Genomic DNA, 21,206 nt, shown 5'->3' with positions numbered 1-21,206 from the left:
CACCATATAGATGGAAGTATGTCGACGACCTGAGTTTGGTAGAGGTATTATCTACGAACCAGCAAAGTAACATCCAGGATCACGTTGACGAACTCGGGGAATGGTGCGCCTTAAATGACGTCACGCCAAAGCCTGAAAAGTGTCAAGTTATGCAGGTGTCTTTCTTGAAGAATCCTCCTCCCATGTTGGATATCACCATCGCAGATGTTCACCTTAAACATGTTGATTCTCTGACACTACTCGGTGTAGCGATTCGTTCGGATCTGAAATGGGACGATCAGGTCCAACAGATGACATCACGGGCTGCGCGGAGACTTTACATTCTGTGTGTTCTAAAGAAATTCGGAATCGACAAGCATGATCTTGTGACCATCTACAAAGCTTACATCCGTCCTCTTGTAGAGTTTGGTGTCCCTGTTTGGGGCTCAGGAATTACGAAGAAGCAGAGTGATGCAATTGAACGGATCCAAAAACGTGCGCTTTGTTTCATTGTGTATCCGTCTCCCCTCTCATATGCACAACGGCTTGCTCTTTTTAAGTTACCTATGTTGTGTGAGCGCAGGAACGATCTTCTCCTGCGATTTGGACGCGGTCTCCTGAAATCTGATCGCCACCGTGTCATGCTACCGGTCACTCGTCAAAGCATCTCTAATTGTAGTTCAGGATTAAGAAATGCTCATCTACTCCACTTGCCACGTTGTAAAACCCAACGATACAAGAACTCTGCAATTCCCTCCTTAACTAGAATGCTAAATTCCAACATGTAGTTTTATGCTATTAATCAGTATATTGTGTTTGCCAATAATATCCTTATCTGTTTATCTCTAAAAAGTATATAATTGCCTTTGGTGAAATCACACACGTTTTACCCTCATTTCTTTATATTTCTTTCATATGCTTTATTGCTATATAATTTAACACTTGATGTTTCGAACTATTGATACAAAAAATGAATTACGTATTCATAAACCTTTTTACATTAAAAAAAATCTTACTGCTATTAAACACCGTAAACAATATCACAACTAAATACGAAGATAAAATTCTTTATTTCTGAAGATTTAATTGAATATAAATGGTTTTTTTTTTGTTTCACTTGTCATCAATTTGAATAACATCTAACTCAAATGTAGGCCAATTGGATGTGCATGCAATATAATACTACATTGCCTTCTGTGTTTGATGATTATGATAACGATATTGATCTCTTTGCAAATGATAACTGTTAAATGGTAATTATTATAATAATATAGCATAATAATACATGTAGTGACGATATTTTTATATACAGTGACAATAATGATATAATCTATGATAGTAAAATTTACAGTACTCTATGCCTCATTTTCCTTATGTCAGATATTTTACATTAGCCTCAAAATTATGTTTAAAAACACAATTACATTTTTATTTCTCAATGTGAACCTTCCACTTTGTGATTTAATTCTCTATCCCAAACTCAACCTTCTCCACAACTTATAAATTTGTTTATTGAATTTAGTGCATGTATTTCTTTTATCATTACCATATTATAGTTTTTTATAAATATCTTTGGAAATAATTTTGTAACGTGCCTCATCTAGAATTACCTTGTAAGTGCAATATACCAACATCAATTAATTAATTGTTACTTTATATTATTTGACTATTTCATTTCACTTATGTAACTATGAAATTTATGCTTACATTGTAATCTTTGTTTGTATCAGTCTCCCAACTGTTTTAACAAGGAAGTATTGTGTACAATAAAGCGAAATGAATGAATGAATGAATGAAAAAAGCACAAAATATCTATATAGTAATTATTCTAGTCAATTGTTAATCACTGGATAAATATTGTGGTTTATGAAGCATGAAAGATTCTTGAAGCAATGAGGCAGAGACAAAATCAAAGTTCTGGGGAGCACTTCATGAAAAGCTTTGTCAGAGATTTTCATCTTACTTGCTGCATATTCATTCAGAATTTCTGAAACAATGTTTTGTAGTAGCTCATAACAATAGCCAGTAAAAACTTACAGAAAATTTATTTCAAGAAATGCCCCGTGTTGTGACATAAAACATTACAATCCTGTATAGTACTCTTTGAGTGTATCAGTAGGGAGGGGGGTGTATTAGATAATGTTAGATATGCCTTTACATCACCTTTTTAAATTCAGAGATTAATATTTCACATGAACTTTGCTTCAAACATAAGATATGCAAGAGGAGAGATGGAAGAGAGAATGACAGAGAGAGAGAGAGAGAAAAAAAATACATTATAATTCCACCCAGAAATAGACAAATGGGTTAGATGATGAATTATAGAAAAAGGGATCTAAAAGGGAGAGCCAGAGACATAAAAAAGGATACAGAAATATGGAGATAGAGAGGGTCTAGTGGTTTTGACTCCTGCCTTAGAAAAAAGAAGGTCCCAAGTTCAAATCCCATTCATGGGGCAATTTCCTAGAGCAAGAAATTGATCCACATTGTGCTGCACTCGACCAAGTTGAGATGAATGGGTACCTGGCAGGATTAATTCCTTGAATGTAACGAGCACCTTTAAGCAGCTGGAGCTTAAGCCATTATAGCCATATATAGCCATATAGAGTGCACCATTAAATATGCAATTATATAATCAGTGCCTCGTAAATGCTATACATGTATACAGTATTATTATTAAAGAAATAGAGAGGCAGAGATAGTGAGAGAAATAGAGATAGAAAGAATGCATTACTGATCCATAAGACCAATGATTTTGTTTATGATATATATTCAGACAGGTGCTTACCAATCATACCACCTTCACCATCATTCGATGGGTTTCCTGAAGAAACAATCATAATATGATAAAATGGCTTACATAGGAATACAATTCTTACATAAAGAGGGAAGGGGGCTAAGCTAAATCTTTGATTTTAGATATTTATCGTCAATTTCACTTTTTCTTAGTAATCTTAGAACTTATGGGGTACAATATTGGAATATAGCACATATATGGAAATACTTAAAGGGGTATATCTGTGTGCAGGATAATGAAATCAAACATTGAATCAATAAACTTTGTTTTACAGAAGGCCTTGGACCATTCAAAATGATAAACACCGTTCCAGCCTGTTACAATGACATCATAGAGCTCTTGGATGTGGCTTTTTTGATCATGGACCTCCCCTGATGGGCTCAGCCTAATGATGAGTATATTTAGTCATAGTGATCCACCTCGTGATCAATTGTCAATTTTGAGTTACAAGAACCCAGGACCTTATATGATACATACCTTTCCAGCCTGTTACAATGACTTCATGAAGTTCTTGAATGTGGCTCCTAAGATCATGGAACTCCCGATAGGCTCATCCTATTGATCTAATCAATCATATTAATCTTAAGATCAATTACTAATCTTTGCGTGATTGGGTGATGGACCATACAAAATGATACATACCTTTCTAGCCTGTAGCAATGATTTTTATATAGTTCTTGAATGTGGCTCCTAAGATCATGGACCTCCCCTGATAGGCCAACACTAATGATTAATCTATTCAATCATAATAATCAACCTTAATCAAATGCTAAAATTTGTATTACAGCGGGTCTTGGCCCTTTATTGAATGATACACACCTTTCCATCCTGTAACAATGACATCGTAGAGCTCTTGAATGTGGCTTCTCAGATCGTGGACCTCCCCGGACAAACTCAGACTCCGGGCATAGGACTGACCATAGTATGATCCTGGTCTAGACTGGTCCTCTGGACTGGTCTGGGTACTGGTCAGTTCCAGCTGGGCCTCCTGGGTCTTGTTGAGAAGGATCTTGGCTGAGGTGGAGATAGATAGGACCAGGTCTAGTGGTTTCTTGACCTCCTGCAAGGGTTGACAGGGATTAAGAATGGTAACGAAATTAAAATTAATTCTGAAGTCAGGTTTAACTTAGACCATGTAGTCTATGTGCTGAAATTATGGGGAGCCAAAAACTCAGAACTTCTGCTTATGTTGTATATTTCTTTTAATTACTATTTTGTTTCTCTTTGATTTCACAATAAAAGCAATATTTCAGTTATCATTCTGAGGACAGTTACAAATGATTTGTATGTCATAAGAATTAATAAATTGAAAATGTACTAATGGAGATTGGTGCCCTAATTGGCTCTCTATTGTTAAACTTCAAACTTATACCAGGGTTTGATTCAAACCCGAGTTCAGAATATGGGCCAATATGTTTTGAGAATTTTCTAACTATTGTGTATCTTACCTTGACATCTACCCCTCCCCCCATAAAATCATATATATGTGCCTGCACAACAAAAGATACAATCAGTTGTTGAATGAAAAATCAAACCAAAAACTAAATTTAAAAAAAAAATCTGCTGCACTGGAAAACAGGTTAATATGTTATTTATAACTGAAAGTACAAACCTTCATTGCTATCAAATTTGTATTTCGGCTAGATCTCAGTTAATATTTTTTTTTCAATTGTGAGTGTGCATGTGGGAGGGGTGAAAAATAAATGTGCATAGATGTATTTAAATGAAGTCTAAAGCAGTGGCGTAATGAGCCAAAAATTAGAGGGCACCATACATGGCAAATATGGCAAAATTTCTGCAAAGCTGAGAGCGAGTGAGGCAAGCAAGCAAATATTTGGACCTTTCAAACATAATTGAATTTTTGGATAGACTTTGACATGAAATTAAGTAAAAGATACATTTCCCACTTTTCCTTTCCCACTTTTTCCGTTTTTTTTTTGGTGGGGAAGGAGGGGGGGAGGGCAACTTGTCTACAAGAAGGATTTCACTATGACTTCAACAAAAGCGACAAATGGACTCCAGTATCAACTAAACACAGCATTGTACCAAAGAAAACTACATCCATGAGGCAACGCTCGATACGTCTTATAATGGCTTGGTAATAGATCTAGCTGTGTGTATTAATAGAGGTGGAATGATGATATGAGAGGCCTTCTAAAGACCCAACTCAATGAAAATATCCATCGTCACTTGCTGTAATTGATTGCATTAAAGCCTATCCAGCAATGGGAGCAATAAGAACCCCAGAGTATCACTCGCTAACCCGGCATATCAAGTTATTTGATCAACATCTTATTCAATGCTCTGCGTATCCAGATTACATTCATCCTACAACTTAATTCCTGAGGCTGAGGTATCCCAATGGAATGGCAACGTATTACGCCGGTAATTGTTAGATAAATTTAGGGATGCACTGTGATTTTAACTTTCTCTCTCCTTTAGTCCATCTTTATAATGTAGAAAATTTTGGTGTTAACATATAAGTATTCTGTTGACTAGTCCAACTAAGTTTTTTTTTCCTGCAGAGTTTGGATTCATGAAGCAAATAAATTAGCCTCTATACTGTACACAAATTTGTACTGGGTATTGGACCAAGTGTCTTGTAGACCACTTAACAATTAGACCAGACTAATCATCGACCAAATGAGCTTGGTCCATGTGATATTAGACTAGATTACATCTCAGAAGTAGACCAACAAACTAAACCCATAGTGAGAGTCTACAAAATCTCATGTGGACGCATTATATTTCTGAGGATGTGTCATAGACTGGGCAACTGAATAATTTACGTGGAATGATGAGGTATATCTACTAGACTTCTGACTCTAATTGCATGGCAGGGTTTATTTAAAGTACGATACCACAACAAATGTCTCCATGAATGCAACGATCGAGTGCTGCAGATAAATGGAAGCAGGAGCTACATTGTAAGGTTTGGATACTAACAATTTTTCTTTGTTTCCTCTGGCAAAAAGCTCTGCATACAATCCAGCTACATGTAGTATTATTATTATGAAATGAATTTCATAACCTAAAAGGTACAGACAACATTGTCAGGTTAGTCCTCAACCCACATATCCACCTAACGCAGCATATTTCAACATTGTACATGTGGCAATGCAATCTCTCCTCTCCCTCTTCTCCATTATGTAAATACACCGGTATGGGGAAAGTTCATTGTAATTAGTAACCTTGCAAATTAATTTAAAGGTAGCCTGAACTTTCACCTGCAATATAGCATATTCCTACAACAGGGGGAAAGAAAAATGAGAGGGGAAAAAAATAATGGTCCCTCTTTCCTCATATCGAAGAGAGATGAAAAAAAAATGATGGCTTTTCCAGATGATTGGATGAGGATGACGGTAACTGATCGTCTCGTGTTTTGAATGGTGCGAAAAAGGGAAAGACGTAATTGCCGCTTGGTGCAGATAATAGGTTCCGACCACTATTTTACCCAACTAGACTACGCGTTAACAAATTTGATTAGGGTTGATTAAAGAGAACCTAACTACGAGCTTCATATCAGTAGAACTGATGTTAATCATATCTCTTTTTTTCATCTATGAAATAGAATAGTTTTCTTATATTTGTGTGTTTCTTTAAAATTATTCTAAGATTTGCTTATAATAATCTAAACATCATTCATTTTCAAAGTTTGGATTCAATATCAGATGAAAAAAAAAATTATCATAAAACATAGTGTCCAAGAACTAGAACTATTTTTTAAAAGAAAACCAAACACCTGACCTCATTTCAACAAATTGTAATTAAAAGATATCAATTACCTTTGAGCACAAAAATGAAATAAAATCGTGATAAAATTCTGAATAAGACATCTTCCTCATGTAAAGCCTTATCAGCTAGTGAACTAAATCTGTCAAGGCTTTCTCCTGCAAGGTTGCAAAGTAGAGATGATAAATTCTTAATGACTTTGCATATCTCAGTTTTTCAAAAAATTATAGAATATCCCCCTCATTTTGCACTTTTTTCCTCCTTGATCTCCTGTGCTTTGAACTTTGAAGTATCTTAAACACCAGGTGGATGATGACTGTAAGTTTTTTTTTCAATAGGCTGTCTGAAGTAATAACTGCATTCAGTGTCTCAGGAAATTGATAAGAATACTTGCTCATCAGATGCCTAAATGAAACTTCTTCTGAGATAAAACTGAATAGAAGGAGGCAATCGGTCTTTAAATGGTCAAGTCCACCCAAAATAAGTTGATCTGATTAAAAATAGCTTGATAAATCAAATATATAGCTAAATGAACTGTTTAAAAAACTACTGTAAGGTTCGTATTGGAAACAGTGTTGTACTTTTTAAACAGCATTTTTACTCTGCATCAGTTCCCTCATTTGTACACAGACCATAATGTCCAGTGAAATAAGGCAAATCTTGATACATTTTAATTTTCTTATTTTATATAAAAACAGAATTTTCAGCATTGCATATATTGATTTCTGTATTCATTTTGAATACATATTTGTTGGGTGGAATAGACTTCATTCTCACGATAGATTGAAAAATGTGATATACTTTCATAAAGTCAAAACAATGTTTGCATATAGATAAGCCAACTATAAAATGACTCAAGATAGCTATAGAAATTTGGAAGGGGGTCACCTTACAAGGGTTCATGCAGATGTTGGAACAATGTAAAGATTGGTGTTGAAAAATGGACCCCATTAGAAAATCAAATGTGACATTAACTCAATTTACGTCATTTTTACCCCAATAACATTGGTCTTACGTATACCACTTTTATCAGAACAGAAAAAAACAATATGACTCCTTAAGAAAAAAAAACCCTAAATAACCAGATAGGTCATAAAAAGTAGAGCAGACATGAGTATGAACAATGAAGCAAGCACAATACTACAGGTGCATGGATGAATCATATAACAACTCCTTATGCACCTGACAAACACTTTCACTTTTGTACTATTTCCAAACAATTTCTAACACCTGAAGATAAGTAGCTGTCTCCCCTAAAAACAAGTTACATCATTCTTTTTGCCATAAATTCTTTCTCACATTACTGAGGAATCTAACAATCTCTTGGGGATTATTTTCTATTATGAATTATTAAATCAAATAAGGTGAGATTTAGAGTTCATGATATGGCTCTTTAGGTAATTAGACTACGACTAGCAAATATCTTCTCTGATTCTAACACAGTATTTCAAAAAATATAATTTTTTTAAATATACCAATAACTATAATAATTTTTTAAAAATATACCAATATAAATCCATTATCGAGTTTATAATTCTTCATATTTTTTTTCATATTTATCATTTTTGTATTTTTCTATTTATTCTCTTTTATATTGATTCATTTAAATCAATTTCATTCTTTTTAATGTTGTCAATCTTAGAATTTTCTATATTAAAGAAAAATATTTTGACTCATTCAACAAAATTGGGAATTTTAGTTTGTAATTAACATGAGTATTACATGTATCTAATTCATCTTGAAAAAATATTGATATTGTTCCACGTATTATTCTATTTATTCCTTGATATTTCTGTAGAGCTAACAAATATTAGTTTCATTTCTTTTCTAATGCTGCTATTTCTTAGCATTGTATGTATATCAATTCATTCCATTCCATGACTCATTATTTCAATGATATAACAAGAACAATAATACGAATATATTACAAAAATAAGTTACATTTATATTTTTACTGGGGGGGCTGGGGTAAAGTGAATAAAATACATAATAATTTTCAAATTCCTGAAATGCTGCAAATTCATTTTTCTTATTCCTTCATTTTTTTTGTAAGATACCCTTCATGACAATCACGATGAACTTTGAAGACATTTCTTCTTGGCACTTTTATTTTTCATTATTCATATGGGCCATGCATATAATTGTTTTTCCATTTTCAAACTGTCATGGGGTCCCCCACCATTCATTTCCCTCTCACTCCCAACCTTGTCTCTGCCTCAATCATGGCTGATCGCTGCTGACAGATCTCCAGCACTTTGCAAACGTTTCCCTGGCAGGTGTGGCCCACTACTACCCACACAATAAAATGTCACACCCCTAACCGTTGCATGGCTGGGCATGGCACTGTCATCATCACAACTGCCCCCTTCCACTACCCCAAAGGCATAACTACCGTACGTAACTCTGGGGTCATCAAGGATTGTTTACATCATTTAAAGCGGCCCTTCCCAAACTTTTCAAATTATATTACAGATTTAGTTTGTCCAATTACACAGTAAGTTATTGGTTAACTTTGCCACATTATATTGAATGGAAGAAAATCCCAAAATAAATACTCATTACTTATTTATTTATTCACATTTTCTTTAAAAGACAGGGTTGTCCCATTCAAGCCAAATGGCCTGCTTTACAAGGGAGCCCTAGGGTTGTCAATGATTATTTCATCATCAATTAATGAGTAAATTCATGGATTTGATATATCCAATTAGAGTGTATGTTAACTTTTGTCACAGTATCTTAAATTGAAAAATGAACCCCCAAATTAATGAGGGTTTTACTAATTAAAAGTTCTCAAAATCTTTTCTAAATCTAGAATTAATATTTAAAGGTTTAGATTAAAGTTGACCCAACGTAGAAGCAAAGTTTTTAAATCCTAATTTTATTATTGCTTAGTTACAGTTTATTCTCACCCTTTAGACATTATTTTTGATACACACTTGATACATTAAGCTGTATATCAAATTTGCACAAGAAGCTACATGGACATAATGTAGTACAACATCACAGCATTATTCTTACATACATCTATAGTATGGCACATATATGTAGAGCTTTGTATTTTTTCCTTTTAATGTAATTCTGTATGTTTATCACATATCAAATACATTAGTTCATAATTAATCTTTTAGCCAATGTTTGAAAAAAAATAATCAAAACTAAATGACTAATTCTTTAAAAAAAATGGATAAATGAGTAGATGGATTATAGGTGGCAGCGGTGGGATGGAGGTTGAACAACTTCAAAGCAAAACCCTGGTCCACAAAATTTGGTTATCTACATGTTTGTGCAATGTCTCCCTTCTTGAAATCATCACATGGGGACATGCACAGTGTCTCTCTCAATATTTTTCTATTCATGTAATATCGTTTGAGAATATGTAATAGGCCTATATTATGTTGTTAACGAATACTACTTTATAAACTATGATTCAAATAACTGCCTTCACTGCTGTATTTTGGAAGGGTAAATTCGGCCAGACAATTTTTTTTTAACAAAGTCCAAATAAAATGAGAAAGAGAGACATAGAACTAGAAGAGAGATAAAGGGAGATAAAAAGGAGGGAGAAGTAAGATAAATGGAGATAAAAAAGAGGGAGATCAAGAAGGAAATATATTACATAAAGGTCAAGTGGCTAGACACCATCGGGTCCTGTGCTCTCTCCTAAATCTCAAAATAGATGACCAGACACCAAGATATAGAATATTTCCTGATCTATGGAGCAAGTGCAAAGCTTTCTTTGATGAAGAGATATGTCATGACCATTAGTAGTAGAGACCACCTGCCTTAGGCCTTCTTGAACCATGAATCCATCTGTTACGACCCTGTATGTTGCTGTAGCACAATTCATTTAGATGTTTGGCCCTCTATTGGCAATCGATATACAGGTGTGGTGTTGTGTATCCTCCACTGATCTTCCCATTCTCCCATTTATTATTTTTTCTCACAAGAATATGCAAATTCTTCGGGCAATTGAAGACATACACACCAACAATACCCACTACAAATATGTACTTCTTACTTCTTCTTGTTCTAGGTACTACTATCTGTACTACTGCTACTGCTGGTACTTCTATTCCCAACTTTCTTCTACAACTTGTCATAATTTTGGAAACAAAATGATATGATCAAGGACTTATTGAAAAAACATCAAACTATGATATCATAATACAACTTTGGATAGGACCAATTTAGTGTCATTTTTGTATGTACCTGACAAGAGCCACAGACTCTTCCCTTGCCCCCCTTTTTTTCTGACAATCAACCACTAGCCTGAAGTTCTACCATTGGTTATCTGATAGGGTGCATCAACTTGTATACTCACAAAGTCCATATCCCTAGCGACATGACCTTACCTTGAACTTAACCAGACCCACAAGCCGGTATTCACTAATCAAATTAGTGTCATGCCTCGTTTGTTCGGAAGAACAATTGTAAGAGCAGCTTCTGTATTTTTGTCTTTTAATACAATACTTTTTTTTTTCCTTTGTGTGATTATCAGACTATTTTTACTCCATTATCCGTTTTCTTAAATGCACCTTTAATACTTTCTTCAATAATTACAAAAACATTGCCTTTCTAAACCTCTCCCTCTCCTCTCTCTCTCCCCCTAGGTTTCACCACTCCCTCTCTATTTTCCGATTCTCTCTCCGCCCCCCCCCCCCTGAATATCAGTGCTTGGGATCAATTACTTAGTGCTTTACAGTCACAGGAATGAAACCGGCTGATGATATACTTTGGTCAGTCTGAAGTTTCACCGGCTAGCAAGGACGTGGTCTTAGACGTGGATCGATCTTTGTGTCCCAGACACATATCATTTCACCCGAGACTCTTGGAAATTCTTGTGGATGGGACAGGCAGGTGAAGACATGGTGTGTGAGGTAAACAGTCCGTAAAATACCCCCAAATACATCCCATTCAGACCTGAGCGAATCATATACAAAAGTAATACATTTAGTATTTGAAATGCAAAACTTCCCTAATCTTTCAATGAAATTAGATCCAAACTTAACATCAAATATTGCATGGCCTCAACGTCCCTCTCATTGGCCTTTGATATTTTTTATGCCGCTTTTGAATTATTCCATTGGTGCTGTAATACAAAAAAGTGCCCTTTATTGAAAGTGGTCTTGCCCCAAAAATATCAAAATTAAGACCTGGCGAAGGTAAACATCACATGTCACTTGATTTGTAATAATTCAGGAGCGCACGGTTTAGGATTCGACTTTGACTTTAAGTTGCATTTATTTTAAATAGGACTCTTTCTGCAACAGATCTCATGTGCTTTTTTTGTGTGTGTGTGAATGGGGGGGGGGGAACAGGCCATCCTCTCATCCACCTACTACGAGGGGTGTGAATGGTTGGAGGTCCAATCTTTTATCAGCAGCTCGCTGGGTCTGCACCCTGCTACCACACTGATAGATCAGGTGTCAGCTCCCATTTGAGAATGTGGGCCGAGAGAAGTTCTTCTGCTTTTACCATCCGAAGACGACGCCCCAACGGTCCAGTTTTTCGCAAGTGCACGAGGTTGGAGCCCCACCGCAATATCGACCGCTAATCGCTGGACTTTTGGCAGTGGCTTATCTCCCCTTGTACTGCTTTATAACTCCACATTCATATACAGGCAATTAAAAGGGGAGTTTTTAAGCTAAGTCAGAATGATCAAGTCCAAAATTTCCATGACAAGGTTTAGCATTCATTAAATATCTACTTGTCTGACAAAAATCATTAACTTCTAATGAGAGGTAAAGTATGAAGTAGGCCAGTACCTGCTTTCACAAACCTTGTCATTGATTAAACAGTATTGTAAATCTGTGACAAATCTCTCAAAGCCAATCAAAGTCTACATGTAGCTTGCAAATAATAACACCAGGTCCTATGCCAAGATAAGACCTTGACAATTTTTATGGAAGATATTAATTATGGAAGATTACCAGATTATGCTTTTGGGAGAAATAAGATTAATGATAATGCAAGAAATATCCGCTCTGCAGAGAACTCAAGGTGCAATTGTCATTATTTCAACTTCTATACTGTAAAAGGACATTGATAGTAGCTTGGTCATGGTCATTTGGCAATAAAATGCTGTGTGAGACATGAAGCAGTTCTTGACCATCAACAAGTCAGCAGACATCTCAAAACTCATGAACAATCTTTTGTTGTGTGTGTCTGGGGATTCCCCTATGGTCCAGGATGACAAAGGGGAGCTTGGTCAATACCAATGCAAGTGGAATATTAGGTGACGTATGACATTGTTAAGTGTGGTTCTTGATCTTCAACACGTCAGCAGGTGGTCTAGCGGCTACTAGAACACCTGTTCCGATGCTGATGGGTATCTCCAGGACTCCTGAAGCGGTGTCCTGAATCAGGACACCATTTCTTTCCTCAAACAAAAGATGCTTCCATACCTGCCTAGTCATAAAAAAATTACCTTGTATTTTCATGATCAGGAATTCTATCCAGATCTTAAAATACCAGGCATTGTCGAAATTACAAGAACTTTGCACTGATTATCATTTGTCCAGGGTTGCTATGTTCCTTTTTTTTGCAGTATTTATTCAGAATGTAGATTTCAAAATCCTGAGATATAAGGTAATAATTTTTTAAAATTTAAATTTGAGATTCTTGTTGCTGGCTTTACATTGACAGGAGCACGCTTGGTTCTGCTTCAGTCTCACTGGTGAAACCAACTCCAGACTGTCAAAAGCTACCTAATCACTTATTACAGACCATCAGCCTGCTTGGAGTACATTTTGTTGGTATAACTTGAGTATTCAGCATATTTAGGCAGATGTGAATGCAAAAAAAAATAAATTAGCACTTCCATTTGAAGCCTGAACAATTTCTTATCATTTACAGGTATTTTTCAGAACAGGCAGGTTCGAACGCTATTGCTGTTGGAAAGACCAACCAGACACGGGTTGTCACAGCTGGGTCGTAAGGGGTTAAAGGTTCTCCTTCCTCTTTGACCTTGAGGATTGGATGTACAGGTCATAGTCAAGGTCGGCATTATGAAGGTCACAAGAAAGAAGTAAACCTATTTGTAAAAGATGAGGATGATGCCTTTAATCCACAGCCAACAATATCCGCAAAGCATTCTCCAACAATTTACACCAGATGTGGGTGATGAGATGAGGTGTGGCACTTTACTGACTGTTCACTGGGCACCCATGATCGCTTCTTTAAAGGAGAATGGAACGATTGGAACAAGATAGCTTGTGTGAAAACAGAAAAATCAAAGAAACAGATTAACAAAAGTTTGAGAAAAATCAGACAAATAATGAGAAAGTTATGAGCATTTGAATATTGCGATCACTATTGCTATGGAGATAGCAAATTGGCAATGCGACAAAGATGTGTGATGTCACTTGTGAACAACTCTCCCCATTACTTTAGTATATATTTCACTTGAATTGCCTCTTTTATCAGATCTATCCATAGATCATGTGTTCTTTCTACATGAGGGCATGTAATATATATTTTTTAAGAATACATCATGGATAAAGAGTTTGTATCATCATAAGAAAAAGCAAAGAGACATTTTGAGGGCATTTTATAGTCCACCAAAGGGAAAGTTGTTCATCAGTGACATCACACATCCTTGTTGCATTGCCAATGGGAGGATCTCCATAGCATTAGTGATTGCAATATTCAAATGCTCATAACTTTCTCATTATTTGTCCGATTTTTCTTAAACTTTCTTTATTCTTATTCTTTGATTTTTTCTGTTTCTACCCATGCCTATTTATTCCAAAGGTTTCATTCCCCTTTAAAGGATATTCTAATAAAAACAATCTTTACATCGTATCTCCTTCTATCTCTATAACTGTGTATACAATATTGCATCTTACTATGTATGACTAGCACATATCTTCATTCCCCAGCCCCCCCCCACCACCTCCCCTCACTCTCATATCTTGCTTTGGAACCAGACTTTAGAAGGGAGCATGCGTACCAGCTTCTCGGGTAACTGCTCTCAATTAAGCAAGCTATCATGATTAATGAGGCCTGGAAGCGTTGTTGCAAGAGAGCTAAATTGCTTGGGGATCTTAATAAATTTGATCATCTTGGATCATCAAAGACAAAGACTAATTAAAGCAAGATCACATGGGCCATGTAATTGACCTATTAATCTTCAATATAGTGTAAAAACAACTTTGTTATCTGTCGAAGGGCCCAGCCTTAAAAAGTATTCACTCGTATTTGGATTTAACAATAATTTTAAGGTAAATTTTGGAAGATTTAAGTTGGTTCAATTCACAAACAAATATTTTTCTTAACTTTCAGAAGCGTTACAGGCTAAATGTTTACAGACAGAAGATTTTAACAAAAGTGTTGATTTGTTAATTACTTGATTGTGGGCTTCAATTAATTTGAGGATATCCAAGACATGGATGTCTTATTGCTTTGATATGTACTTGCATCCATTTAACTTTCCCATCTGTTCTCTAATATAAAACCTTACCCTGTAGAGAAGTGGCCTTGCATACTCAACTTTAAGGCCAGTTTGGGTAAAAGAAAAAAAAATCACTCAACAGTAATATTCAAAATAGGAATAGTTTCTATGTCATATTGATGTATGACACTGACAAGAAATGGGGTACTTTTTACTTGGAAACATAAAAATCCCCAAATTTTGTTTAGTGAAATCTATCCTTAGAAATCATGATTCCTCTATCCGATACCACATTACTGGATAGCAATGAGTAAAGCTGGTTTCATGTTGCTTTTATTACTATAACTATCATTATGAAACCAGGGGCCAAAGAGCTTACACCTTTTTCATTCAGATGCATTCACAATCATATGGATGCCTTTAACAAACTTGGCCTAAAATCATGAGTTGTGCTGAAAAAATGCAATAAAAATAGAAACTTAATTTAGAAATTACCGAAAATAGAATACATTTTTAGAAAAAGAAAATGAAATGTGAGTACGAGACGGGGCCCTCGAGCCTCAAGTTTGAGATGACTTGCCACATTTTCCACCTCATTTGCGAGCTCTCCGTCACTAGTGGAGCGGGAGAGCGTATCCAATTCAGTGTGCAGCCATTTATTAAATCAGATCATTGCAAGTTTGAGATAGTTGTATTCATTCATGTATCTTTCTCCCTTGGGGCAATTCAAGCCAACATGGATTTAGTGGGAAAGAAATGGATTCTTTGCCAGTGATTTAGCTTGCTAGTCAGGTCCAGATTTAAAAAAACGTGCTCAGAAAAAGTGCTTTAGGCATTTTGTGTTAATGCTGATTTATCAATTGTTTTAAGGTAATTCAGGGGTGCTGAACCCAAAAATGCTGTTTGCCAAACTTGATTCCGACGTTTTCATCCTCAAATCGGCAAAAAACAAAATGGCGGCATTTTTAATGCAGTTTCCCATATTAAACGATTTTTATGGGTGATAGTATTTAAAAAATTGGGATCTATGCGTTATTTTTGATACCCAGGGTTGCAAACATAATGTGTCCGATTGATTCGTCAGCCATCTTTAATTCCAAGATGGCTGCCATGATTCACAACTGCTGATTTGATAAATAATATGGCGAAATATTTGATAATTTGGGTGCAATGCTGGCATATTCACATTGGATATCTAGGTGAGTCAGTCGATAATGTCCGCCATTTTTTCCTCGCCTGCATAGCAGAATCAAGACATGGACGTCGCTTTTCCGACGGCGGCGGCGAAGTCAACATCAAATCTTAACCGAGGTTAAGTTTTTGAAATTTTATAACTTTAGGGTTTAGATGTCTTATTTCATGAAACTTAGGCATGTTAGGATTAAACAAAGTCTATTGACACAGGTTATAGTTACAAAACGTTGTCAATGTTACCGGGAAATCCAACATAGCGTCCACAACGGCAGTCGTTGTACTATCAACTCCAAAAATAAAGTAAATCAAAATCATCAAAAAGCTTTCAAGGCAAATAATGAATCAGGACATGTTTACAAGATAGTGAGTATGTCAGAGAATTCAAGATTACCCTCCAAAATGGCGTGAATAATGGACGTTCATTTGTAACTTTGAAATGGTCGAAATTCATATAATATCCTCCTGGTAGAAATAACTTTGGGGTCTACCGATCAGAAAATAAAACATGTAAAAAATCATGATTCCAAAGGGAAAAATTACATTGGAAAAATTTCAAGATTTATCAGTGGTGCAGTTTTGCCCCCCCCCAAAAAAAAAATAATGATGGCTTAAAAAATAGGCTATTTCTTAAAAATCTGGCTGCAAAGTTCATATACTATCTACCTACAATGTAAGAACATTTTTGTGCCTTTCTCATGAGGGTCATATGATATACATGTAGGTGAAGACAGATTACAGGGAACCACTGTTGTCCATTTTATCAAAAAATTGAAGAACGCTCCAAAAATTACATTCAAATTGGCTACCATTGTTACAAAAATGACAATACTTCATATCTCATCTAGTGCCACTATTTTGGTGCCTCTGTTTCTAAGACTCATGAAAATATGTTTTACAAGAATTAGTGGCATAATTAGGTAGTGGTGCAACAATAAAAAAACATCCAAAAACAAACTTTAAAAAATGAGGTAGACTTTCACCCAAAAATTTCCATAATTCACTGATAAGTATTTCAAGACACGTCATTTTTGTGCTCAGGACTATCCTATGGTTTAATGATTAGGGGACAGCGGTCATTTTCACGCAATTTTAGAAGTCGCTTTGGACTTCTACGACGAAAAGGAAACTGACCATCTTTTTATTTGTTCCAATTATTATTTCAGCCTTCAAACCACAATACATGTAGTGAAAAATTTGTTCACCTAATTATGACTATGTTTAGCTGATGGAAGTAATTTAAGACTCACTTTGAAAGCCAACTTTAAATAATAGGCAAAACTGACTGCTTCATACCATTGTAACTAATCCAAAAGTATTATTCAACCCTAAAATCTATAGTGTAGACACCAATATCATATTTCCCTTGTGGATTTTAAATAGATTATGTCAATTTTTGAGTATCAGTATCCATTTTAGACTCCTTAATTGGAAGCCATCTTGGATTTTTAGACATACAGGACCATTGATTGCCCTTGTAACTTATCCCAATGTATTACTTGACCATTTAAACAAAGGGTTACACAACATAGTCATATACCCAGGCGGATATTAAACAAACTATGACAGTTTTTAGTTAACAATAGCCATTTTAGACTCCAATTTTGGAAGCCTTTTTGGATTCTTGGACATGCTGGACCTCTGACTGTCCTTGTCACTTGTCCTTATTTATTACTTGACCCTTTAAACCATGGGTTAAACACCAAAATCATATACCCCGGGCTGATACTAAACAAACTATGTCAGTTTTTCGGTGAGAACGGCCTATATAGACTCCATTTTTGGAAGCCATTATGGATTTTTGGACATGGAGGACCATAGACTGTCTTTTTTACTTGTCCTAACGTATTTCTTGACCCATTAAACCATGGGTTAGACACCACTATCATATGCCCAAGGCAGGTATTAAACAAACTATGTCGGGTTTGGGGGTTTTTAGATAACAACAGCTATTTTAGACTCCATTTTTTAAAAGCCATCTTGGATTTTTGGACATAGTGGACTGTTGACTGTCCTTGTAACTTGTCCCGGTTTACTTCTTGACCCTTGAAATCACCAATGAGTACAACCAAAATAAAAGACAATAAAATACGTAAAAGATGAATTATGAATTTTTAGGCCATGGCAGCCATTTTTACGCAATCTTGGATTTTCAGGTACCCTGGAGTGCTTATGTTCACTCTTTCCTTTTTCGCCCTCCACCATTGAATACATGTATGCACCGAAAAAGGTGTCTAGGGTAGATAAAGTGCCGGTTATTTTAATTTTCAGTTAATGGCGGCCATCTTAGATGCCATCTTAAAAATTAACCACTTTCCTGGATACGGATTTTGGTGGATTTTTAGTATGTTATTTTTGAGATCATATAGTACCAAAAACCGTTGACAAACATTTTTGTTACAAGTTTTGGGGTCAGAATAGAGTAAAAATGGGTGTAGAATGGCGGCCATTTTGTTTTTGCCAATTTGAGGATTTTAACATCAAAATCAAGGTTGGCAAACAGCAAATTTGGACTCAGCGCCCTCAAATTATGTTAAAACACTTCTCAATTCAGCATTAACACGATTTGCCTAAGGCAGTCTACTTTTCTCAAATCTGGACCTGACTATGCCCGATGTGATAAACTAACAACTAAAGAATTTTCTCCTTGTTTATATGAGTTTGCCCCCATTTCCCTATTAAAAAAAATGATTTGCAATAAACGGTTTTAATAGCCAATCCAAAGATTCTACACATTGACGCAAATTCACAAAGGTGGTTTTGAAAACCCACGGTTGAGTCCATGGTTTATGCAGATTTCCTGTATGAATTACGCTTAATTTTCCGCGTATCGGGCGCGTGTATGAAAAATGTCCAATCCTGATGCGCGCTTTTGTCACAGTGCGCCAAATTGACGCCTGTAACCGTGGTTATCAACGCTATTTTATTTGTGAGTCCACTATTTTTATTCATGAGTCCACTCTTCAAACAGTGGACTCATGAATAAAATAGCATATCTAACAATGGTAACAGGCGTCAATTTGGCGCACTGTGAAAAAAGCCCGATATGCGGTAAATTAAGCATAATTTATACAAGAAATCTGCATAAACCATGGACCCAACCGTGGGTTTTCAAAACCTCCTTTGTGAATTCGGGCCTATATCTTTGAACACATCAAACACAGTGGTCTCAGCACCTGTTCATTCCCATTTAAAGGGATGGTCCAGGCTGAAAATATTTATATCTTAATACATTAGAGTAGACTTCACTGAGTAAAATGCCGAAAATTTCATCAAAATCGGGTAACAGGTAATTGAAGTTTAAAGTTTAGCAATATTTTGTGAAAACAGTCGTCATGAATATTCATTAGGTGTGCTGATGATGTCACATCTCCACATTCCGTTTTCTTATGTTATAACATAAAATCTTATTTTTCCCCTTTTTTCATACTTGCGTGAATAATATGTCTCCCTTATAATGAAATAAGTTGCAGCAATAAATATCTAATGCACTAAATTAGTTGTCAATCCAATTTTTCTAGTTCTTGGAGGAAAAATTTGAATAAACCTGATTTCATACAATAAAATACAAAAGAACAAGTGGGGATGTGACATCATCAACCCACCTAATGAAAAATTCATGACGACTGTTTTCACAAAATATTGCCAAACCTTTAAAATTCAATAACTTTGTTATTTGTTATCCAATTTTGATGAATTTAAAAAAAAATGTTTTATTAAAATGTCTATTTTAAAATGCATATTTCTCCAGATTTTGTTTTTAAATACAGTTTTGATGGTAGAATGAATACAGAATTAAATTTGATTGAATAGAAAAAAGAACATATTTTACAAACTGTAATTTCACTCTAAGCTATCACACCCCTTTTTTTTTGGGGGGGGGGGTGGTTGGGGGTAAATATCACAAATTAAGCATACAAACTCAAATTATTCAGCATTTAATGAACAGAAGTTCAGGATACCCCTAGCAAGACAGAGAACAGCTATGACAAGTGCAAGGTCGGAAGCAATGGGAAAAACATATCTGAGTGTTACGTCTCCCATTTCTATCCAGAATGGAACCCATTTTCCACGGCCCATTAATTGGGTGGTAATAGTACAGGGGACTGGGGGTCCCTCCTGCCTGGTAAGGTTTTGGGGTGAATAACATCGGTTTGTGAAGCCCCTTTCAGACAGCCGAAAACAATCAAAATGGAAAGATAAAAAATTCTATGTTTAAATAAAACAAAACAAGCAGAATTCATTTTCTTTTCCATTGTTCAATTACATTCAGACTCGAGTGGAATACTCTTTGACTGAATATTTCCAAACTTAAAATATGTGTATACTAGCTGGCATGTCCATCAAAGGTTATCATTGTCAATAAAAATCATAGACTGACATGTAATTAGATTTGCAAAGTTTACAAAAATGGGCATAATCACTTGTAAATTAAGTCGTGTTCATGTACATGTACTTTTATGTGATAATTCAAACTGAAGAAAAGCAAGGTATTTGTGTGAAGACAAACAACATGTTGTAGTTACCAGCAAATACTTATTAAAGGGTATTATTATCAATAAAAATCATAGACTGACATGTAATTAGATCTGCAAAGTTTAGAATGATAAAAATGGGAATAATCAAAAGTTTGTATTAAAATTAAGTTGTGTTCATACTGTACATGTACTTTTATGTGATAATGCAAACTGAAGAAAAGCAAGGTATTTGTGTGTGAAGATAAACAACATGGTGTAATTACCAGTGTTCAAAGCCACCCTGAATGTGAACTTCCTGATAAGTTTGATCGTCTATAGTCCAATGTAGAAATACTTCAAGCACTTTCCTTATCTTACAGAATCAAGTTGCATTGTGGTTATTAAAACGTTCTCAGCTTATCATTTCAAGTCTGCATGGCTCTGTAAGAGGCAGTGCACTCTTTGATTGACTTGCAAAAGAAGATACCAGTAGACCTTGGCTCTACGTGATGATGGACAGGAGAAAATTGTCCGAGACAACACACAAAAAATGAGAATTTAAATACCCCAAGCCAGCAAAATTTGGACTCGCCTCCCCAATCACGCCAATTCCCCGGCTAAATTAGATCTAGCAGATGAACTATCTGAAATATTCAAA

At 35.5% G+C, this 21,206-nt stretch overlaps 1 protein-coding gene across 3 annotated transcripts in view; it reads right to left on the bottom strand.

Annotated features, from left to right (window-relative positions):
• LOC121428583 (kinesin-like protein KIF14) overlaps nt 1-21,206 on the bottom strand; it is a 73,550-nt gene that overhangs the window by 11,075 nt on the left and 41,269 nt on the right. Inside the window, exons 25-26 of one of the 3 annotated variants that reach the window (XM_041625308.1) lie at nt 3,596-3,836; nt 2,768-2,803 (exon numbers count right to left, since the gene is read on the bottom strand). In XM_041625308.1, coding sequence (XP_041481242.1) covers nt 2,768-2,803; nt 3,596-3,836 — 277 coding nt within the window. Of the gene's footprint in view, nt 1-2,767; nt 2,804-3,595; nt 3,837-11,291; nt 11,429-21,206 lie in introns of those variants that run through there. The other 2 variants (XM_041625309.1, XM_041625310.1) reach the window with 2 other exon arrangements.

Source organism: Lytechinus variegatus, chromosome 15 (assembly GCF_018143015.1).
Source record: "Lytechinus variegatus isolate NC3 chromosome 15, Lvar_3.0, whole genome shotgun sequence".
In the NCBI taxonomy this organism is placed as follows: Eukaryota; Metazoa; Echinodermata; class Echinoidea; order Temnopleuroida; family Toxopneustidae; genus Lytechinus; species Lytechinus variegatus.
Note: the sequence above shows the minus strand (reverse complement) of the source record. Positions and strands in the feature narration are given on the sequence as shown.